General features: G+C 45.5%; 6 protein-coding genes across 6 annotated transcripts; 3 read left to right on the top strand and 3 right to left on the bottom strand.

The window, feature by feature from the left end:
• Positions 1–2,547: 2,547 nt before the first annotated feature.
• PADG_01706 (fructose 1,6-bisphosphate 1-phosphatase) lies at positions 2,548–3,763 on the top strand (the record flags this gene model as incomplete). Its single annotated transcript, XM_010759248.1, has 2 exons — positions 2,548–2,675; positions 2,827–3,763. 2 exons carry the CDS (start codon positions 2,548–2,550, stop codon positions 3,761–3,763), a joined length of 1,065 nt encoding a protein of 354 aa, XP_010757550.1.
• Positions 3,764–5,042: 1,279 nt separating this feature from the next.
• On the top strand, positions 5,043–7,119 carry PADG_01705 (uncharacterized protein; the record flags this gene model as incomplete). The annotated part of the gene is made up of 3 exons (XM_010758736.1): positions 5,043–5,254; positions 5,866–6,166; positions 6,229–7,119. 3 exons carry the CDS (start codon positions 5,043–5,045, stop codon positions 7,117–7,119), a joined length of 1,404 nt encoding a protein of 467 aa, XP_010757038.1.
• A 500-nt stretch (positions 7,120–7,619) lies between these two features.
• PADG_01704 (uncharacterized protein) lies at positions 7,620–8,653 on the bottom strand (the record flags this gene model as incomplete). The annotated part of the gene is made up of 4 exons (XM_010759247.1): positions 7,620–7,646; positions 7,739–7,910; positions 8,015–8,463; positions 8,531–8,653. 4 exons carry the CDS (start codon positions 8,651–8,653, stop codon positions 7,620–7,622), a joined length of 771 nt encoding a protein of 256 aa, XP_010757549.1.
• Positions 8,654–9,318: 665 nt separating this feature from the next.
• Positions 9,319–12,182, bottom strand: PADG_01703 (H(+)-transporting V0 sector ATPase subunit a; the record flags this gene model as incomplete). The annotated part of the gene is made up of 5 exons (XM_010758735.1): positions 9,319–9,659; positions 9,745–11,533; positions 11,603–11,838; positions 11,907–11,985; positions 12,054–12,182. 5 exons carry the CDS (start codon positions 12,180–12,182, stop codon positions 9,319–9,321), a joined length of 2,574 nt encoding a protein of 857 aa, XP_010757037.1.
• Positions 12,183–12,888: 706 nt separating this feature from the next.
• PADG_01702 (uncharacterized protein) lies at positions 12,889–13,461 on the top strand (the record flags this gene model as incomplete). The annotated part of the gene is made up of 1 exon (XM_010759246.1): positions 12,889–13,461. One exon carries the CDS (start codon positions 12,889–12,891, stop codon positions 13,459–13,461), a length of 573 nt encoding a protein of 190 aa, XP_010757548.1.
• Positions 13,462–13,947: 486 nt separating this feature from the next.
• PADG_01701 (uncharacterized protein) lies at positions 13,948–22,483 on the bottom strand (the record flags this gene model as incomplete). Its single annotated transcript, XM_010758734.1, has 7 exons — positions 13,948–14,010; positions 14,079–19,482; positions 19,547–20,013; positions 20,347–20,535; positions 20,925–21,291; positions 21,354–21,972; positions 22,120–22,483. 7 exons carry the CDS (start codon positions 22,481–22,483, stop codon positions 13,948–13,950), a joined length of 7,473 nt encoding a protein of 2,490 aa, XP_010757036.1.
• Between the last annotated feature and the right edge of the window lie 1,318 nt (positions 22,484–23,801).

Below are 23,801 nucleotides of genomic sequence, written 5' to 3'. Positions count from 1 at the left end.
CAGTTAAAGCCTCACTAAATGCGCATATTTGGAGCAAAAAGGAGCTAAAATATTTTCAGAAAAGCATGAATGGTATTAATATAAAAAAAGTTGTCTGCATCGAAAACTCGGATAAGACTCGTCATCTAGGGGTTCATCATGTGACAAATGGGCAATAAATAAATAAATGTTTATGTACACACCCTTGATCATACTCTGACGATGGACAACAACTAGGGCTGTAATGTATTCTGCTATGTCGGAGGATATTAGAATTTTATCTCGCCATCGGAATTGATATTATAGGTGAGGTTAAAATGAAAAATCAGTGGGCGAGGTTTTCTAGGCCTGCCGCAATATGGCATATCCAATCATAAACCGGGTTGCTGTATCAATGCCCGTCGGAGCCCAGTGCCATTCATCCTGCAAGGGTATAGTTGGAGTGTGACAAAAAAAAAGAGAGACAGAGAGAGAGAGAGAAATGGTGAGCAGGCTCTTACGGGACAGAGCTGGCAGCTTCCATCATACAGATGGAAGTCAGCATCATTCGGATCAGCAAAGTGCCATTGTCATCTGTTCAATTGGGCAGGTTAGCGGATGCAACCAGCCAGATGAATTGACATTGATGAAAGCAGCACGGAGCACAAATTGGGAATCAGAAATAGCCATTTAATATCGTCAACGACCCGAAGGGTTTCAGCCGGTAATTTCCAGCGTATATTATACGAAAATGATCATCATAAGAAGAAATTGGGACGCAGGTAGTGGAGAAAACATACCTTAGTGATCCTGGTATGAAAACACAGTGGAACTGCAGAGTTGGGGGAGTTCTATGAATCTGTTAAGATGGTCAGCAAGGTGCTCATTCAAGCTACTTAACAGAACTGAGTCTCAGCATCGGAACGAATTAAGTCAATATCAGTCTGACGTGCAAAATAGTTTCACACCCCCGTAGAGGTCAAAGACTCTAGTTTTTGCGGTTATGCGAATCATCACCAAGGCAAAGGAAACGGTTGGGAGAAATGATGCGGATGAAGAACATACCAGATAAGCATAATGACTACTGAAACGCTTGCGGTAGTTGGCAAAGAAGGAAAAGGCATAACAATATCGCCAGATACTCTTCCAGACACAATTGTCGGCGCCGACTGCTCGGGTTACTGTTTTGTTACTGTTTTGCTTTGTGCATTGTGGGAGTTGGAAGTGGTAAAAGAAATAATATCGCCTTTTTTTTCAACGTTGCGCTTACCGAGGCACCTTTCCTAATGCGGCTAAAGGTTTGCATTGTTTGCATACAACGGTCATGTGACCAAGTATTCTCGCTGCTTAGGTAATATTCAATTATGAGGCTGACTTTGTGTTCTAAAAGCTATATTTTAGATCGTCTGAACGACGGGATATCTGGGGGAAAGGTGCATTTCTGTATAATGATCCCAAAGAGGATGTGACTTTGTTTGTGTGCGTGGAATATCCAGACTCATTGTGCCTGCTTGCATCCACATTTTCGAGCTTCTTCTTGTCTGGCCACCGTGAGCTCATGTGATGGAGAGGTTCCCAAGGTTACAGGGCCATACGGATGAAGGGTTGTTCCAATGGCAATTTCTGGTTCCGGTGTATTAGATCTGAGACCGTCCCTCTCATATGTTCGGGGATCTTCTCACGGAATCAACGGCAATCCCGCAACTATAACACGAATTATAGCAGAGTTACAATGGGGATATGGGATGAGTCTATGCCTTCAATCCATCTTTACTAAAAGGGCCTTCACGTCATCTCAGAATTGCCCATGTTCCTGGTTGTTTTATGTTCCCCGTGAACCGAACCAGAATCCAAGAGGTGGAGATAGCCGGAGCAAACTCGAAAATAACCCGGATAGTTGGGAGGTTGCAGCGGGATGACATTCTTATTATTAACACCGACAGCAATCTCCTAGAGGCGTTTCGAATTCATTCAGGTACAGTTGAACAAGGAGGAGAAAGATGTATGTCTAACCATGGAACTGGGGAGATCGAGAAATAGCAAACCAATAATAATAGCCGAGTCTACGGTTGTTCACGGGCAGACATCCCCCGATACTGAGCCAGGAAATAGATTCGACCCGGTTGGTCAACCATAGTTACCTGGATTTTCCTCACTTCGACCTCTTGAGCCTGGTGTGGCTTCTCCGAGGTCTGCTCCGGTTCCAAGCATTGCATTTAGATTATCATTTCGTCACCCACTCCTCATCTAGTATACTCCACAAACCTTACCCCCTCCGTGCAACTAGTTAATAACCCATGAATTTGATTCTGTTCATCTCAGGTAATTTAAATATCATTGAACAGTACACATACACGAACTTGTTTTGCCTCATCAATCTCTATACTCCGTGCTGGTTTTGTCAATCCTCATCCACCTCCATTTCCTCAACCTAACCGCTAAATCCCCTCCAACCCCTCATATAGACATAAATCTCCTCCATTGGACTGTGTGACACCCTTTGCAATTTGTTTTGGCTAAATATCTCACTATTACCAAACGTTTCGCCCTTTCGAACTTTTCCCCAATTCTCCCTAATATTCCGTTATCATGTCTCATGCGAACGGCGGCAACTCTGCCCCCGTGGGCCATGAAAAGATCAACACCGACATCATCTCTCTTACAAGGTTCCTTACAGAAGAGCAGACAAAACACCCAGAAGCCACTGGTGACTTTACGTAAGTTTAATTTCTATGCCTTGCAGTGTTTACATCTTTGTTCGATATCCGCGCTTGATGGCTGGCTTGTCAATGATACAGCCAGGCCAGGCCCCGTTGCTGGGAATGAGCAATTTGATTTGTCTAATTGACGTGGCCCTTATTTCTACAGCCTCTTATGCCATGCCCTTCAATTCTCCTTCAAATCCATCGCATACTACATCCGACGTGCCTCCTTAATCAACCTCAACGGGCTTGCGGGTTCCGCAAATACCACCGGAGATGACCAGAAGAAATTGGACGTGATCGGAAACGACCTGTTCATCGCAGCAATGCGCGGATCAGGCAAATGCCGCCTCCTGGTCTCTGAAGAAGAGGAGGAAGCCATTATATTTAACGAGAGCCCATATGCCCGATACGCCGTCGTCTGCGACCCCATCGACGGCTCCTCCAACCTCGACGCTGGTGTTTCTGTCGGAACCATTTTTGGAATTTTCAAGCTTCCAGATGAGCTCCTTGGGCCCAGCAAGACAGTCACAGCCAAAGACGTCCTACACCCAGGAACAGACCTGGTCGCCTCCGGTTTCACAATGTACGGCGCCTCCGCCCAACTCGTAATCACCATGAAGGGCGGCACCGTCAACGGTTTCACCATGGAGAACTCCCTGGGCGAGTTTATACTGACACACCCCAACATGCAACTCCCCGCCAAACGTGCAATCTATAGCGTTAACGAAGGGAACTCTATGTACTGGGATCAATGGGTCAAGGAGTACTTCAACGATCTTAAATTCCCTTCCAACGGCAAACCCTACAGCGCTCGATACATAGGTAGTATGGTTGCAGATGCGTACCGGACGCTGCTGTATGGAGGTATTTTTGCATATCCGGCTGACTCGAAGAGCCCCAAGGGGAAATTGCGTATCTTGTATGAATGCGCGCCAATGGCATTGATATTTGAGAACGCTGGAGGCCAGGCGCTCAATTCCAACATGAAGAGACTTCTCGATGTTGTCCCTGAGGATATTCATGACCGTAGTGGTGTATTCTTAGGCAGTTATGACGAGATAGAGAAAGTCAAATCTTTCCATCAGAAGTACAGCAAATAGGTTGGGTCTCTGTTCTCTTTTCTTGTTTTTCTTTTTTCTTTCTTTTTTTTTTTCTTTTCTCAAGGTTTTCAGTCTAGGATTTTCATTTTATATGTCGTTAACCATTATTTTCATGTTTTCAATACTCTATATCATCATGCTGGGGAATGAAATGTCCCTGATATGGTTGAATGTCTGAAAGGAGGTTTTGACTCGCGGACGTTGAAAGCCCATCAAGCGACCAAACTGTCCATCAAGTTCGCATTGTGTATTTCTCCAAAAGGTGCAACTATACTGCAGCCATTCTTTGCCGAGCTTTGAGGCCATAGCAAAGGAAAAAAATAAAAATAAAAAATAAAAAATAAAAGTAATAAAAAATATAAAAATAAAATAAAAAGCAAAGAAAATATCCCCTTAAAAATTGCCGGACCGCAGATGTCCGATTGGACCGACTTGACGCTCAAGCTCCTCTCTCCAAGCAACCACCAGAACTCGTGCGTGCATAAATACTGCTATAACCCCAGACCTTGCTAGTTATCCAATGTAAAAAGATTTTGTCATACAATCGAATCTATAGGAGAAGCTGGAGAAATGATGAAGCGGAATTAAATCGAGTTAACTTCTAGAGTTGATCAAGTGTCCACCCTAAGTAGCTTGGATGGAAGAGATTTTTTTTTCAACAACCATCTCACAAAGTAATCCATTTCCATCGTGTTTCGACCAAGGAACAATTCGCATTCCAAGCTGAGAGAGGAGGAGAAAGAAGGAGAAGAAGTCTGCCCTTTTGACATTGTCTCAGCTTTTAACCCTTTATTCCACCCTTGCATGATGGCCAAAGGAGAGTAACTAATGCGCTGATCATGAACATCTAATCCGTGGAAAACAAACATTGTGAATGTCAAAATGCCTGGTTAACTACCCTACAGAACCACTTCCTGCTAGGGAAGATGGCTTGTCAAGAGGGCAATACGTGGCGCTGCGTGGAGCAATCGCATCTCAGATCGTGAACGACGCAGCTCGTCCAAGTAATGCCTTTTACAGGCATGCAGCTCAGCGTACCTTATCGTGGGCTCCAAGGCTGCAAGCAACGAAGGGCCGTATATATATATACGCAGAAGTCTGAGAAATAGCCCAAGCTGCCATATGACGCAAAATGCGTCAAAATATTTCGGAGCTGACAACTCGTCTTGAAGAGCAGTTATGAGTTGAAGGCGAGATACTATCCTGCTCCGACCCTATCATCGCAATATCATATGGTTTCGATTCCGTATCTTGTCCACTTTGGACTCCCCACTGTTGCATGTCCAAGGTCATGCAAGCATTCCTCAAGCAAACACGCGCTCTTCTCCATTATTTCGCGCCTTCTTTTAGCACTTCTGGAACTACTGGATCTCTGAATCTGTCTGCCAATTCCAAGGAAATTGGATATACTATTCTAATGAAATATCGCGAAGGCCACCCGCTGGGAATCCTTGAAATATGTATCACGCCCTACACGTCAGCCGGGAAACGGTAGGCTTCCTCTTTTCTATCGTCCTAAAATCGCCAGAACTTTCACTAGATTGAAGGCAGCAGCATTAGACTTCAATCGAATTATACAGAAAAGGTGGACAAATCGTTTGCATGAAAACAAACTTGATCCCAGAGAGAACCATGTTATCGAACTTTCAGACCTTTGGCTGAGAGGCATGGAGGTGATGTTGTGGGCACAAAGGAGCTGGATTTTGTTGCTTCCAGGCCTTTGAAAGTTGGCCCAGCTTCAAACTGAAAAATGTGAATCTTTGTCAAAGAATTAATCATAAAATGGTCTGATAAGGGTCTACAATGGGCTTTATTAACACAACCATATCACTATCCCCTGACTTCCACTGCATGCTGCTCTCGCCATTCAATTGCCATGGATATATTTGTTTACATTCCTGACATCCCCAGATAAATTTTTCAAATATTTCCAGTCTCCATCTTCCAATATTCTGTTTTCTCTTTGCTTCTATCTTCTCTCTCACTGTGTTGTCTCTTGCAACAACACCTCGCTCGTCAGTCCACTATCACCGCGCCCGAAAACGCGTCTTTAACTAAGTCTCTAATCCTGTTAATATTACTAAACGAGTGCTAATTCCAAGTTCGTGCAATTCGCGTGGTGGCCTTCAAATGGCGAATCTAAAGATCAAACGTTATGGCCAGCCAGGCTTTGACCCTGATACCCGTCTTATCGTCTTCGATGAGGAGCTCCATGTGAACTCGGCAATCTTGAGGTTGCACTCGCAATTCTTTCAAACGTTTCTGGACCATTACGATGTGGATGAAAATATTCAGCATGATCCTCACTCAAGTTTTCGGTACGAATACGTCCTAAAAGGGGGTTATGACGGAGTGTATGGCTTGCAGCCGCTTGGGAACGTAAAATCTGGCATAGGTGACGCGGTAAAGTACACTTATGGTGTTGAAGGTTAAAAAAACTTGAATATGGCTAATGAAGTTATCAGGATGGAAGAGACAATGAAATCGAATACCACAGTACAGTTGCGGAACTAAGAGAGACATGGAATCTTGAACAGTTGATGAATGCTTTCTACGTTAAACCATCAACCATCGAAGACCTGGAAGAGCTTGAAGAGTTGGTTCGAACGGCCGATTTCTACAGTGCTTTGCCAATTGTATCCAAATTTGTTGAGTCCAGCCTGCAGATTAGTGAAGAGTTGCTTTACAACATCCCCAAGTTTCCGATAGAGCACGCGGTAAAGATACTATGCTTAGCACGGAAGTTGGAAGCCAGCAGTTTATTCCGGGAAACGTTTATCCATGTCATCGCTTTCTCTAATAGTGATGATGGCCACAGCTACAAAGGGATTATCGAAGAGCTAAAGCTACAACACAATGAAGACTTGATTCCGCTGGTCACTCGATACCACGCGCTCTTGTGCAAGGAGATTGCAAATGCAAACTTCTTTCTGATGAAGTGTTGCCTGAATCAAGAACATCTGATTCTTCGCCCGCATGCCACTTCTAAAGACAGGGAGCTTGCGCTCATATCAGAGGTTATTCGACATGAACTCCAGCCTGGGAATGGATATGCCAACCTAGAGCGATTTTCCGCAGGCTTTTACCAGAAACTGTGTGATGCACCGTTTGCACCAACCTCGAATCAAGCATTAAGGTATGGCGAAAATTATGAACCAGGGACACACCATATTCAGACTCTTTCCCGCCAGCTTCAACAGAAGGTTGTGGCGCATGTCAGAAAAGGTCTCTGGCCTGTGACTAGGAACTGTCTTCAGTTCAATTACCCGCGTCATACGGCTGAATATCAGCCCGGGAGACGTGACGCTTTTCTCTGCACACAACTGGAGGATAGTGATTTACCTTGGCACTCTTGATTTGCTTCGTCGGACTTTGGACCTGCTTCACCCTGACTTGCAAAGCATTAAATCCAAGAAATATCGGTAATTTTTCTGGCGGGTGTTCATTGAGGGATTTAATCTTCGCTACACGTATACTTTACTGCGGGAATAGCAAGAATTCGGGGGCAGAAGCTGCCAGTGGTTAAACCTACCAATAACCCTTACTGCTTGGACACATTGGTGCTATTTGATATTTGTGGTTTTTTGCTACGGCTGACATTTGGCGATTGGGAGAAGATTTCCATCAGCATGTAATGCTAGATACGTTTACAACAATTTCACGCGGTTGAAAGGAGACCCTCTATATTCTCGCGCATAGTAAGATGGTAGCATTCGTAGTACAATATTCACTGCATATCCCAATCTGATGCAATAAAACGAGAACGGGGTTTTCTGTAAAGTTGGATAGATGATATGGTTCCAGGCAAAAGTGGACATTGGTCAAATTGCCCTGCTTAGTGAAATAGCAATTCTCTTCAACGTCCATGATAACCACCGTCGACCTAGGGTATAAATGTAAGTAAAAGACGCAGATCTGGCATTTATAAGGGCCCATCACCGGAGGATCCTGCCGGTGATTCACGGAGAGACATACTGTCAAAATCTCACCAGTGATATAAGCGCTAGCTCTACTGGCTAAAAACACAGTAGGACCTTTCAGGTCTTCTGGATTCCCCCAGTGGCCGGCCGGGATTCTATCCGTGATGCTCTTGAGATACATTGGATCACCAGTCACTGTATCCCGAATCATATCTGTTGCAATATATCTATCAGGGTTAATACACACATTAGCGTCAGGCCCTTACTCATAATTGGTGATAAACTAACACCCATCCAAACGGAAACAGTGATATGAAAAACATTATCATACCCCGGCGCAATCGCATTTACATTAATCCCCTTGGAAGCCCACTCATTACTCAAAGCCTTCGTCAACTGCCCAACGCCCCCTTTACTCATTGAGTACGCGGGAATCCTCACACTGCCGAAAAACGTACACAAACTAGCCACGTTAATAATCTTGCGATCATGCATATTATGTTCAATCCAGTATTTGCCCATATCCCTGCAGAGTGTAAAAGTGGCACTGAGATTGACCTGCATGATGTCTTCGTACGCCTCCAGCGGGAAGTTTTCAGCATCACAGCGGTGCTGAATCCCCGCTGCGTTGACGAGAATATCGATATTCTTGTGCTCAGCGGTGACAGTTGATATGAGGCGAGCTACGGCGGCTTTGTCGCCCAAATTACACTGGTAGCTAAAGCATTTTCTCCCTGCCTTTTCAATGGCTTCTCTAGTGTTGTTTTCAGGGGAAAAGCCCTACGTGGAGGTTCATGACATGTCAGTTAAAAGTCATCCATTCCAAGGCGAGAAAGGCATTACGGACCTTGATTATGATAACATCTGCTCCCGCCTCCGCCAGAGCTACCGCCATAGCCTGGCCAATTCCCTTTGTGGCTCCTGTCACTAGAGCTGTCTTTCTCGTGAGATCGAAGAGGGAGGCGGCCATGTCTGAAGTTTCGTCGGGCAATTCCAATTAGGAACGATTTTAAGGGCCCATTTATCATTTATCAGCTCTGACATGGTTGCACAACACGGTCCAACTTTGTCCCAGGGTTACACCTCCTGTTGCTAAAGAATATCTACATACAGTTACACAAGCCGAGCAAGAGAATAAGTCTTGAGGTTCTGTGGTTACAATTTCCAGTTGACCCATACCGAATTAAAAGGTTGGCGGCGGCGTTCGACGATGATTGCTCGATGATATACGATGTGCGTCGGGTCCCCCAGTATCGCTCGAAGTCCCACTCACGTAACGAGAGTAAGTGGATAGAAATTCAACAAGCTGAATCAAGCTCGCGTATCGTGGGTTGGAGTAATTAAAAACCGAGAAAAAAATTCAAATAATCAAAAAATAAATAAATAATAAAAGAAAAGAAAAATGAAAAAAAAAAGACTAACAAGAAGACTTTTAAGTTCTCCGTAACGCAATCAGCCACTCAGTGGCTGAGCTATCAAAACAAGCTGTAGAGATTCGAGGATAATTGATTATCATTTCGGGTATGTTACATGGCAGAGAGAAAAGGGTGATATATATGTATAAAGTCCCAAAAAAAAGGTGGAACAAAAATGTGCATTATTACAACCAACTGATATGAAGGTAGGTAGATCACCTTAATCCACTGGCTCCTCTTCTAAGAGCGTCTTAAAACTAAATGGTACGAACGGCACGCCATCTCCTATGAAATGCTTGCTCATTGCCTCAACCCAATGCAACCTGAGAGAATGTAGCATAGCACTGGTACCCTCCATGACGCAAAGAATGGCAAAAGTGAGAGTAAACCACATGAAGAACGTGACAATGATTAAGATCACTCTCATTGTGTTGGTTTCTTGGCTAAAAGCTCCACCGATTGTCATGGTCCATAAAACAACAGAAAGCTGTTGATGGGCGAGTGAAAGGGCCCAAAGTCGGAGATACGATGCCGTATGAGACACGCAATTTAGACAGAACTCTATATGGAAAGCAACCGTTAGTGATCTGAGTGAAACCTGGGTCATTACCGTCAAGTATATAACAGAAGGAGAGGGTCTGCATACCGATGGTGTGAATGATTTGATGGATCATCGCCTCAGAAAATTCGAAAGTTTCATGCTCTTCTTCACCTAGGTCCTGCGTGATCATTGCGATACCCTCCGCGTCGCTCGCCATGCTTTCGCGTACGTTGCCTGAAAGATGGCCGTCTTCATTATCTTCATCCAAGGCACTCACACGAGCGGTTTCGCCAAGACCTCTATATCCAAGTGCACGGGCTCGGTTATGTTCCCATCGAAGATAAAACGGTTTCAGAAACAAAAGAATTGGAACTTGAACAAGTGCAAGGAGGAGAAGAATAACTTGGACGGTTGCCTGCCCACGATACAGTTGTTCATTAACCGTACCGGGCTTGAGGAACATGAAAATGAGCAGGTTTAGTAGACCGGGAGGAGATTGACCATGAGCATTCCAGTCCACGATCCACTTGTATATTATCGTGAAAGCCAGGTAACCGAAAATGGACTGGAAAAATATCATTCCGGGGACGAAGTTGCCCCAAATCTCGATTGGCTTTTTGAAATGGCGACCATTTATGTAGGACAAGCAAAGGGAATACGTCATATGGGACCAACCGAGGAGGATACTCAGCTTCATTTTGAAACTGTTAGCGAACAAAAGGTCATTCTCGGTTCCATGCCACGCCCAGTCAAGACCAAAGGGATACCGATAGCTGCCTTTCAGTTTCGCATTGACTGTCTCTCCCTGCTTGAAATTTTCTGGCCATTTCCATGCACTTGGGAAGATTTCGATTGACTTAGAAAAGATATCATTGTATATCAAACCAGTGTAAATCGAAAAAATTCCCATCATAAGCATGATATATCGACCGTAGAAAGCCATGGAAGTAAGCTCGTCTAACTTTGTTTTGAGCAACTTTCTCTCGAAAAGAATCATGGCACAAGCAACCATTGTCATGAGCATGCCATGCCCAGCATCACCAAACATAACTGCAAAGAGGAAAGGAAAAGTAACGATCGTAGGAAGGCCTGGATTGACCTCTCCATACTTAGAAGTTCCGTAGGCATTGATGATAGTCTGGAAACCCTCCGTAAATTTGTTCGTCTTTATATAGGTTGGTGGGGTTTTGTTGGTTCGAATCTGGTTGACAATGGTTGGCACGGACAGCCCAGCACGATCGTTGACATCCTGCAACGTTGTCTTAATAAGTGGAAGAGAATTGGTTGGGCACCAAGCTTCCGCAATAAGGGTCTTCCGGGCCTGGTCATAGGAGAATTTGTTGAGCGTGTGATATGTTGCCTTCTCTTTTTTGATAATGATCATCCACGCAGCTAGAGAGCGGGCGATCTGAGCCAATTCGGCATCCAACGTATTTTTGGTATTCCGCAAAACGCTGCCCACATCTGCCAATCTAGTATTAACGTCGTAGACCTGGTCACGCCGGAGTTCGCTGTTTTCATCCACGCTGTACAAATCGGCTCCAAGTGATTCAGAAATCTTCCTGATCTTTGCAAGAATTTCCTTTCCATGGGCAAATATCACAAAAACATTCTTGTGAATCTCTTCATTATTTGCCGGATTGATAATCGGGTCCGGAATTTCTGACTGGTTCATATAGAGATTTCCTCGCAGAGTCCGCCACAGGATCCGCTCAAAGGAGCCAATTCGATCTCTCGGAATAACACCAGCAACGAAGCCAATATTCATCACCGAGAACGTCTGAGTCTCAGCATCGCCATTCCGGCCTCTGGCGTGTTGCTGCTCCACGTCTCGTAGAAGAGGGGCTTCGTCATTTTCAAAGGATTGGCGGATCTCATCGGTGTGACCGTGGGCCTATCGCTCATGTTAGCTGTCACCTTTAGGGGAGTTTAGAGCGTGTTCCGGGCTGAAGTCTGAACGAACCCGGTCAAAAAATCCACCAGCCTCTCTTAAGACCCATCGCCGTTCAATCAATTCAACCTCACGTTTTTTCAAGGTCTCATAGCTCTCATTCAACGACGCGACACGCTGTTCGAGACTCTCACTTCGGTCGGCAAGCTCATCAATCTCGGATGCCATGGGAGCGGCCAAAGTGTTGGAAAATTCGGAGGATGGTCTCATGGGAATGCCTGCCTTCTCCATCTGCGAATGAAAATATCCTAAACAATATCATATCAAATCAGTACGATATATCTCATTTCGATCCTTTCCAGATAACAAGACATACGCAGCTGCCTCTCGACATTATCCAATCTCCGAATCTCATTTGTAAATGTCCGCTGAAACGCAGTTGTATCGGTGTTTAACTAAGGACAAGTAATTTAAAGGTTAGCCAAGGTAGACTGGAAATATATAGCATCCAGGGCCAACCCACATCGCGGAACTGGACCTGACCAAGTTCACCCAGGGCGCTGACAACCTCCCTGCCGATCTCATTTGCAATATATAGCTGAGTCAGGCTCATGTCCGCTGAGCGGAAGATCGTATCATGAGGAACCCCCATGGTGGTAGCGGGTGCCTGAAGTCCGGAAGGGTATACCTCGTCAGTACAAAGGCCCCTGGCCCGGCTTAGGCTAGAGGAAACAATGAAAAGGGAAAATGATAAGTTAGATAGTGTAAAAGGAGTGACTTAGATAGGGGTTGGTGTCAAGCAATATCACCGCTTGAACCGGCCGTTGGAGGATTGAAGTTGTGAGCTCTTGGTGATTGACGTCGAGCTCTTGGGACAAGCCAAGTAAATATCACGTGATTCTATCGTATCCAGGGCAACTCTAATCACGTGCCTACTGTACATTTTCTATCTGGCTGGCTCACTACAACATTTATCCTCCAATGAGGAAAAGGAGAACGTTTTTAATAACATCTATCCTATCTGAAAGGAATCGATATAATATCTGGCATCTATCCTCATAACAGGATGGCCGCTCTGATAGCTTGCTATTGGGGAAATATTTATTATGTACGTCACATCTATAATCCGGGATTGATCGGATCCCGCCTTTCGCATAACTACATGGCGGACAGTGATAGGCTACGATGAGTGAACGTTATGATCAGTGGAGACGAGCCATTCAGTAGATATAGATATAATAATTAAGAATGATGTCAATAATCACCATCAAGCATTCATATTCCCATTCAAAACCAAAACTAAAGACTTGGCCGAACTACCCACTAGAGCAACAATTTTTTAAACACAATAACCAACAATGTCTGTTGTCAGCGTCTCCCTCTCCCCTTACCACTCCTTCTCCAAAATCCCCGTATCAAGCATAACCCTGATTGCAAATTTCGGTGTCAAGGGTGATGTGCACGGAGGCGCCACCGCCCAGCACCACCCTCATCTTAACCTCGACCCACCCGCTCCCAATCTCCGCCAGGTGCATTTACTAGAGTCCGAGGTTCTCGCATCCGTTGGCTCTGAAACCATGGGAAAGCCTATGAAACAAGGTCAACTGGGAGAGAATATCACAACGGCGGGAGTTGATTTGCTATCACTGGGAAAAGGTACCAAGCTTTGGTTTATCAACGCGACGACAAGGGCTGTTCCAACAAGGGAGGTTGCAGTGGTAGAGGTTACCGGGTTGCGGGATGCGGGGCCGCAGATTGACGAGTTTCAGAAAGGGTTGCAGGAAAGACTGTTGGTTAGAGATGGCAAGGGTGGAATTGTTGGGCGACGAGCTGGGATCATGGGAATTGTAGTGGATGGTGGTGAAGTTAAGTCTGGTATGAGGATTGTTGTGGAGCGGCCGTCAGTTCACCAAAAGTTGGAATGTGTCTAAGGTGACAATTCAGGAGGTTGGTCTGGAGACTTATCAAATGAGTTAAGCACAACGAAGGGTATAACGGGTCACAAAACAACCACATGCATTTTCTATAGTCAATGCCATGCAAACAACCTACACATTATGATCGAATTCTCTACCCACATAAAACAGCCAACCGGGTAACAGAAGTGTAAGAATAAAAAAGGGGACAGATTTAGGAGAAATTAAAAGGTGGAAAGGCATCTAGCGTATCCATATCACACGTGCTTAAAATTATACGTAACGTGTTGAAGATAGTGTATAAACGCACACGGGCCAACATGTCTAAAGCAACAAACCTAAGATACTCCTAGAAACCTGACCAAGCCAAAAACGTCATTTAATAACCCAGTCCACATACGCCAGCCCAAGGGTTTGGGTGAATTAAGGGGAAGCTTCAATATTAAGTTATGTTGCATATTGGGAACCGCAACGACACTTGGAATCTCTAGGATAAAGGGTCTAAGCGAAATAGCTCTTCCAGAGGACCCCAGCAAGATCTTCAAGTTGGTCCGGTTGGAAAGCCTGGTCGAGTAGTGTTAGTTAACCGTCAAATACCGTTAAACAACAGCCTTGGGGGGTTGATATCCTACCTTTACATCGATGTGCCAGGTATCTTGCCTTGTCTTCTTGAATTCACTAATTATTGACTTCACACTTTGACCAACAATTCCAGGATCACCCGCAGCTTTGTTACTCAAAGTGATCAACACGTCGGGCATCCACGGTGGCGGAGGACTGGTGTACGGGAAAGCTTGAATAAGGGCTCCTAATCCAAGGACTGCAGCGTGCCTTGTTACGACGAGGCGGGTATGTTCAGGTGTAGGGGTGTTAGCGCCGGTGGAAACATCAGAAGAGACACCAGAGCCCGAATGGCGAAGTTTCGATTTCTTTGGAAGTGGATTCTCGACCAGTGCCTTGGTAAACTTGTCACGCAATTTGGGAACCATACCGGCTCGTAATGACACGGGAGAACAGCGGATCATGCCAGAAAGCGTCGCCGAAGCACCAGCCCGGACTTCATGTTGGGGATCTTCAAGCATATAGGCAATGCAATCGAAGAGCTTCTCGCGATTGGCGGTAGAGAGCAGGAAAAGGTGGCGGAAATACATTATTTGTATGTTGATCATGACACGAAGCCGCTGATGCCATGAGGGCGACGTGCGGCCAATTCTCACCAGAGCGTCTACGAATTCAGTGTCTTTACCAACTGGATGTGGAATATTCGGAAGATGGCGGAAGACGTGATATGCGAGGGACTGGAGTTCAAGATCCTCCTTGACATCCATCATATGCAGGAGTTGCTGCGTAAATGGATCTGGGAAGAACTGTAGGAGTTGAGTGCATTCATGCGACGAGAGTGTAGAGTCTAGCCAGAGAAGAACAGTCTTGCTCCCCGAAGTGTATGACGATGGAGTCTGCTGTCCAGGAAGTCTTTCGAGGCGCCATTTCTCAAGCTTGTTAAAGACATCGATCACTGTGTTCACAAATTCCTTGCTTGGCTGGTAGGGACTAGTTCCAATGGACGAAACTTGGTTCTGTGCCTGAATCAACTGTTCTATATCCGCGTACGACTCGTAATATCTGGTCCGGTATATTGACCCCAACGTATGACCTATGGCTTCGCGAACCCCTTTGTAAGGGTGATCAAGGTGGGCAAGGAAATCCTCGACAATTGGCTTTTCTAGTCGAAAATGCCAGCCAGAGTCTAGAATGCATTGGTGAAGTAGATTAATTTTGGAACTCTCTTTGAATGCCGCATTCGAAGTCATATCTAGTCGGAAGCTTGTCAACCAGTCAACGAGAGGCCATGAACGACGGGGGTCTCTGCATTGCATTATCATGTGCAGGAATGTCGTCCAATATCCAGAATTCTCCGGAGTAAGCCCATCGGAAAATATTTGTCGAACAAAGGGGAAAGTGTACTCCCATATTAGGCTTCGCTTGTCGACACTCGTATCCGTCACTGAGCCGATGAGAGCTCCCATAATTTCCGCAGTTGCTCGATGTTGATGTTTATCGCTTCCATCCTCGAAAACTAGAGCAATCTCCTCTTTTATGTCATCGAAATTTGCGGCAGTCAACTCATCTCTTAACATGAGCTCGAAAACGTAAAGCAACATCATCGCACTTGGCATACGGAATTTATCCGCTAACGCATCCCTTGGTTCCTGTTTCAAATACCTAAAAAACGTGGCAAACCACTCCCGCGTAAAAAGTTGGCCCATTTGTTTTCGAACATTCCATTCAAGCTCGTCGTACTCGATATCCTGCTTGATGTTAGATTTGTATGCTGGCATTGTCTTTCCCCAAACCAGCCAACCAGGGTAATCGTGGTCAACGTAATATTCTGCGTCGGGCTTGGCGAAACTTGCAAGATACTCCTCAGTCCAGCCCTCCTTGTATCGTTGTGTCGGGACCTGTATCTTAGAAGGAAAATGTTGTACACCTAGGATGTAATCTTCGTATTTATGATTGCAGACGGCTCTCACGTCTACCATTGTGAAAAGAGCGACAAGTGTCTGGGAGTACATGCCTCTTAGTCCTGGGTGAGAGTCGACGGACCCCAGTACGATGAGATTCACCAAGTTCTCACTCGCGACATAATCAAATCTTAGCCCCATCCCAATCACGATCGCGGCAGTTCTGCTAGCCTGTTTCCAATGCGATATTCGTGCCATGTTTGTCAGCTCTTCTGAAAGTTCAGCTTTCTTATGTTCAATCAAAGTTCGTTTCTTTTTAATAGATTGCCGCTTTTTATCAATTATTGGTTGTACATTGGTGCTTGGCGCGATTGATTGAATAACATCCTGGTCAAGCACGGCCATTCTCTCCATCGCACGGCCATAGTCCATAACCTGGTAAACAGCTCCAGTGCAGATCTTCTGAATCGAGGGTTTATCAACCGTACTAGCTTCAATAAAGGTCTTGATAAGCGTAGGAGTGTATTTCCAGTGGCGGCCCACGGGTTTAGCAAGGCTACCAAAAAGGAGAGAGTACAGTCCACCCTTTATACGGGGATAATCGTTTTCTTTGACAGCTTTTTGAAGTCCCTCGATTAAGGGCGGGATAATCAGCAGTCGTGATCCCCAAATTGCTTTGAGAGCGGATTCTCCAGCCCCTTGAGCATTTCGCCTAATATCGGTATATATCGAAATACTGGATTCAGCAAGATCAAGTAGCAAAGTTTCATCCAATTTTGATCGAGGTCGTGGAGAAGCATTGTGCCGGAGCCTTTGGACATGATACACATTCGCACGACGAACAAGAAGGGGCCGAGGATAATCCTTTCGAATACCGCTCACTTTGTATGGCTGGGTGTCGGCTACAAGAAGTTTGGTGACTCGGTCCAGGACATGGGCAGATTTCTCAATACCCACATCGATAAACCATGAGCGATAAGCGGTATACAAAGGAGTGAAGCACGACACATCATCCTCCTGCTTTTCAACCAAAAAGCGGTGAACATTATGCAGCACTTCGCCGGCACGGTGTCTAATCTTATGAATTTCGATATAGAGTGGATCATCTTCTTCCAATAAATATCCAGCGGGATATGGAAATGACTGTCGAATAGTAGAGTCATCTGAACAGTCTAGCGCTGAGTCTTCATCGGAGACATCTTCGACACCATCGCCACCATTTGCATCAGACATGTCGACGTCGTGATCCGCTTGTGAATGTCTCCAATTACCACCGTTCGAAGCCGCCTTGTTATTAAACAACATTGATATTCCCGAAATGATGAGCCTGAGAAGAACCAATTTCCTCGTCACTTCATCTGACCAATCCTTGCCGCTTCCATCTCGGTTGATGCTAGGATTTTCGCTTGTAAGAGAAGTAAGTTGTTCCAAAGCGTTCTCTGCCTGTGATTTAAAAAGCTCAACAGCAAATTCAATCTCTTCTCGTTGCGGTACGTGCCACTTGATGGTCAAATGGTTTGGGTCCTGTCTCTGTCCCCATTGTTCTACTTGTATACCCCTTTCTTTGACATCCGGCTCGTATAAAGAATGATCAATGATGTATGTCACCGTAAGATTCAGAAGCAGATGATGGATGAAATTTGAAACATGGACAGTGGGAATACCCTTGCACTTTTGCTGCATGTAAAGAGCAATATCGAAAAGCTCCTGTCTGTATTTCAAAACTGCAGAGCCAACATGTACAACGCACATGCTCAACATGCTAACGTTCCAAACTAGTCCACGGTCTCGTGGCAAGATATCTGAACCAGTGGTCCTTGTGGACGCTGCACCATTCTCATCTATTTCCGTACGAATAGACTGGATTAGGAGTGGAATAAAGCGTTTCAAAGCTTTCTCAGGGTTGACTTTACAAACGGCGTTGCAAATAAATGCCATCGCATCTCGGGCTTGATGGATAACATGATCCGCAACAAAATCCACGATTTTGTTTAATGCCTGATCGTACAGTTCTGGGGAGAGAGATGCCAGAAGGGGCATGAGGGTAGCGGGTAATGTATTCACGACATTTTCCTCTGGAGAACCGCTGCGAACCCGTGCGGCGTCCGGAAGATTTTCCAGAAGAGTAAATACTCTGCCGAGGAAAGATATCAAAAACTCGCCAAATCCGGTGGTCGATGAGCGCAGTATCATTTCTTCATCTTTATCCGAGAGGTCTGTGTCATAATTCATTTCGACAGCTGCTCCCTCGTTTTCCATCCTTTCTAGCTCACCCGTAATCCACTGGATTGCTAGCATATTCCCGTTTACATCATCACGTCCTTGAGTAAGGTCTTCGAAGGGGATATTGTAGCAGACAGACTGGATGAAAGCTAACGAATGGAGAGATTTTTCCAAGTCGTTAGCATCAATTCCTGGCAATGCCAATCCTAGCAGTGTGGTAATGTGGCATCTAAACCCTTTGGTTCGCACCATCAGCCGCGATAGAACCTGTAAAGATCGAAGGGAAGATGTCGTCCTATGAACCTCTACCAAGCCTTGCATAGACGGATATATTCTTTGTAAGGCGCCGGGCAAAATCAGGTTTGGTTCCAAATATGCCAAGCTTTGAAGGGTAGAAAGCGCATAGTTCATTGCGACCCCGCTCTTCGCATATATCCCCATGAAAGTTACTTCACGGAGGCACAAGACAAAGCGTCGCTTCAACAGATCATTTAGTCTCCGCTCTGGCGGGACATCCATTTCATCATTTCGCTCCCTGTTCCACCGCATAACAAAGAAATCCGCGAGATAATACACAAGCTGCAGCAGTGTCCTTGACCACGAACCAGAGTTTGAAGGGTGGAAGAATGTCTCCACGGCTTCTATTAGACCTTCGAGTCTAGATAATATGCAATCCTGGGATTCAGCACAGGCAGGCGATAGCGACATTACCACCCATCTGGCAATATTGTGAGCAACAGGGTGTTTCCGAGGGTCTCTGTCAAGCATCATACCCAACCCTGCTGAAAGATCGACAGCTGCGCTGTACGATGAGGTGGCCTGTCCAACCGGAATTTCTAGCAGTCTCAATATTGCGGTGAATATGAGCGACGTTTGTTCAGACGAGAAAATTCCGCACTCAGAGAATGGAATAAAGCTGGCTGAAAGGGAGTCGCGTGCCAACCTGGACAAGATATCTATAAAGGCTACATCGAAAGTCCTGGATCGGTTCACCAATGACCAAAGATGGAAATAAGTTGGGAGGTAGTGCTGTGGCAGGAGATCTTTTCTGTCTTCAGGCCCAGGTGAAGTTGGCAAAAATAAGTTTATCAAGCCAACGACGACGAAAGCCCCTTCAGTAAACGACGTGCTGAAATGAGGAAGGAATTCCTCGAGCATTGCTGGCAATTCCAAAGGGTCGAAGTAGAGTTGGGCAAAGGCACAGAGCTTAGTCAGGGTTTTAATATTCCGTTTCAAATTGGTGGAATGAACCAGCCCAGACTGTGAAGGAAGAACGAAAACTTTTATTTCTCTGTAAAGCGGTTTCCAGTCAAGTATTAGATCCTTAACTGGTCGAAGATAATGCTTCCTCCTGCCCTTGGTTAGCCATATAAACAAACATAGGGGGGTATCAAGAGCCTTAAATCTCGCCTTACTTGGTCAAAAGCATAAACATGCTTGCGAATCTTTCCGCAATGTTTGGGTCTATTCCAGGTGCCAGTGCAAGCTCGTAGTATAGTTTGACTAGTTTGATGCGTTGCTCTCTTGTCGGATCGAATTTCAGCGAAAGCCATCCTCTCAGTTCACGCGTCCAGTGTACTGCCCCGGGATTGAAATCTCCCGCTTCAACAGCGATGTAGAGGTGTTTAAGGATCTCTTGAAGATTCCTTTGTCGCTCACTCTCATCTTCAACAGCGTAAGGTAGGTACTTAAAATATGGGTATGTCCTCGGTCTATTGCGTGCCTTTTTGAAAGGGTCGTCCAATAAAATCCTATTGATTTTTATTGATTTCCTCCCTGGAGGTGTTGAACGCGACATCTCATTACTAGCCTGGGTGTGAACTGACCCAAAACGATCTGAGATCCGTTCTTCAGAATCCATATTGTTCGGTATATATCGGCTCTGTCGAGGGACAAGAAAGCTGCGGAGGGATGACGTCGTAGGTACGTGGGAAGGTTATGCAATCAATATCAACTAGACATGGCATTGGGAAGTCAGCTTGGATATGGCGCGCCGGTGAGGGGTAATGAGCACACAAAGCAGCAACCTACCGAAGAAGCTAGATTCTCAGACGTTGACTCCCAGATGTTGAGGTTCGTAAGAACGTTCTTCAACCTTTAGTTGTTGCTAAACCTGGTCACCAACAACAGTGTCACCCGGGGAAGGAGGATTATGATTGCAGTGTAAAGGACCATCCAGTGAATGAAACTAAGGTGAGGTATAAGATTTGAGGACTGGTCGCTTCGTTTGAAAACTGTCTAAGCTCCTTTGACCAGGCTGGGAGCTGTGACTCGCATACGTCCTGAGCTCAGTCGGATGTTCTAATGTTGGGTAGTCGGTTGCTGTCAGTTTCTTGCTTGGCGACCTTTCCTTGGGGCGCAGACGTGATGACCTAATCAGTTTGGATGCTTGCCCCCGTCGCAACTAATTACAGCCAAAGATCAGGAGTTAGGGAATGGCTGGAACCTATGAGCAATTCTCTAGGTTTTGCTGGAAGAAATTCGAAGATGATTGGAGGGGCCGAAAGATTCCGGATTAAAAGGATTTTCTTGCTCGAATAAGAATAAATAACTAACTAACTAGGTAATTGTCTATATTAATAATACAACCTCGCCCAACAGGCAGAATCTATCTACGCAATACAAATGCTGAGACCCGGAAGGCAAACTTACCGTTGCCGTGCCTTATTGAAACCAACCAATAGAACATCTCCGCCAAAGAATATTACAGCCAAAAGCCAGAGATCATGCCGGCGGAAGAAATGATGCAAATAAACCTCCCTGAATAAAGCAATATAAAACCATAGTCTGAACCAGAACACGGGGTTTGAAAAACGAATGCGGCTTGTTCCCATCCTCCAGTGTGCCGAACGACACATACCAGTACCAGAGGGGATACCCGGAAGATATACGATTGATAATTTGCACGTGGTAGTTCGTCAGTGCCAGAGCCGCAAGCACCGCCTGGGGTATTGCTAGCCGGTAGAGACAGGCCCGACAATGTTCTGCTCGTCCGCTATTCTCCGCTCGTTTCTCCGGCTCTTTACTTCGCAGATCGGAATTGCCAGGGGTCTTGAACGCCCACCAAGAAGAAACGCCCAGTAGGGCGAGCATGGGAGTGGCAAGAACGAATAGAGGTAGATTAGATACCTTCCAGTAACTCAGGAATCCCCCGCTGCCCCTACAACGCAACTTGAGTCAGTACACACGTCCAGCCTTGATGTTGAAACCGTAAAAACATACCAGTAATGGTTCTGGACAAAGGTGTAAATGCTTGGGATGGTATTATCACACCAGCTCCTGCGCTCATCCGAATTCTGGCAGAACAGGGTATATGCACGATATTGAGGCCCAACAACACCCAAGAGAATCAAACTCCCACCAGCCACAACAAAAAACATCCGACGAACTTGAGGTAAAGAAATTCCCCTCGAAAAAATGTTAACCAGCCCCAACACTGCATCATACGCGAACAGCATACCACTCAGAATTCCATTACTACGGATCGTGGTTACAGCAGCAAAAAGGCCTCCTGCGGTAAGAAATTTCACATCCCTTGCAAACATATATCCGCGACGGTCATCACGTAGCGCAGATACATATGTATAAATACCCGTCAAATTGAGAAAAGAGAAGACTGGTTCACCATAGGGTGCAGACAGAAAAGCACCTGCAGGAGAGATGATATGAAATGCTGCGGCTAGGAGGGACAGAACATAGCGCCTGTCCCCATCATCAAAGACATTCTTTGATAACCCATAGAGAGATAGTACGGACAAATAATGACAGACATGCGAGAGACCAATGCCTATCATGGCTACACGGAGAGTGTCAGGCTCAGATCCTGAGATCCTCGAAAAGGCTATACAACTCATCATTAGCAGGTTCGCCTAAATCAAATGCAAAAAATTAAAATTAAAACTAAAAAATTTTAAAAAATTTAAATTTAAAATTAAAATCGGATGAGCAAAACCAACGAAGAAGAAAGGTATCAGAAATAATTACTAACTAGAAGATAAAACGGACAACAACTTCGTGTAGCCATAACCAAACGCCCACTCCTGCTCATACCGATACCCGCGTTGGGCAACGTTCACAAAATATATGGCGTCCCATCTTACCAGCTTCAATAAGGGTGTACACCTCCTAGAACTGACTGCTGCTCCGGCTCCTAATAAGGAGTCCGTGGCATTTCTGGATGCTGCGTGCGGAAGAAGTGTTGTGGAAGTATCGTATCCCCAGCCTGGGCTGGCGACAATTGCCAGTAACAACAGCAGCTTCCAAAGCACGAAAAGGACAGATAAGATGACCAATGGGCGGTCAAGCAATTTCCCACATTGCTGCTGCAAAACTGGAGACGGGAGTCGCCTCATGGTTCATATAATAAGAGCAATGGCAGCAAGAAAATGTGGTGGTGGTCGTCGTCGTCGTCGTGTTTAGTGGTTGTCAAAGGGAAGTTTCCCCCATAAAGTTTATGCCGCGGTTTAACTAAGCCACCCTGTCTTTGCATTCATTAATCGGTTCAACCATCGATCACCAAAAGCCGTTTTCTGTCCCCCATCAGTCGCTCGTCTGGAACGTCATCCCCTCATCAGTGCTATTAGTCGTTTTTCCTCAGCGGAAGGCTTTTGACTCTCCAGGCAGAAACATTATTACTCAACCGTGTTCTTTTGGCATCCTTGTCGATAGAATCTTACTCCGTATAATTATTCTATTCGGTAATCATTGTCCTTTCCAGGCATCTTGTTTCGGAGCTGGAGTCAAGTCTAAGAATCTTCGTCTCCATTCATGGGTTACGGGATATGTCCGTTTTCATCAACAATGTCAGCGCTTCTCTTGAGCTTTGTTGTTTCTTCAACTAGAATCAAGTCAAGGACTCAATCTTACCCACCAGCACGTATGATAAATCCAGTTCTTTTCAACGGATATTCCGAGGCTTTATGATTCCTGGTGGAGCACATCCACGGATCTGTTGGTGCCAGTGGGTCCCGAGAGCAGTGGCTTTTAACGCACAACAAAATATGCATTTTCTGTTTTAGCCATCATTGGGCTCTGGTTTGACTCTGGTTCTTATCCAGCCAGCGTGTTCAGCGTATCTCCCGATGTTCAAAGTCAACCACACGTCTACTGCCGACTGGTTCATTTTTGCATTTCACAAAGCATAAGTTGTGGTCTTGCCGCTCTGGCAAGGCTAATTGCCTAGGTACTTTTATCAATATCAAACAATTCCATCTTGGACCAACTGAAGAAGCACCTAGTCAAGAAATGATATTCCCATTTTTTATCACCAATCTAGCCTGGGCTGTTCTTACATTCATCCATATTGGGAGGCCAGTGGCGGTCATTATGCAGCCACAAGATAGCTTATCATCTATGGACAACTCCCCCCCTTTGCCAACGGCTTCTACCAACGGCATCAACGGCTTACTGATAATAAGCGAGATAATGCGAACTGGGTCTATGCTTGAAAATCCATCATCTACGGCAAGATTTTATTAATTCAAACTCCTGCAGAACCACCCAGCACAGAACGTTCCCACCTGTATCGGGCTCTGCCCGCAGTGGACCCCGCGGACGGACCACTGTAGCGCTAATCAAGCTGTGACACTTCACTGCTCTTCGTCAAAGAAGGCGGAATAAGTAAATTCGTTCGGACTCTCGATGCCATAATTATTCAAGATCCATGCACTA

Source organism: Paracoccidioides brasiliensis (assembly GCF_000150735.1).
Source record: "Paracoccidioides brasiliensis Pb18 unplaced genomic scaffold supercont2.2, whole genome shotgun sequence".
NCBI classification, from domain to species: domain Eukaryota; kingdom Fungi; phylum Ascomycota; class Eurotiomycetes; order Onygenales; family Ajellomycetaceae; genus Paracoccidioides; species Paracoccidioides brasiliensis.
Note: the sequence above shows the minus strand (reverse complement) of the source record. Positions and strands in the feature narration are given on the sequence as shown.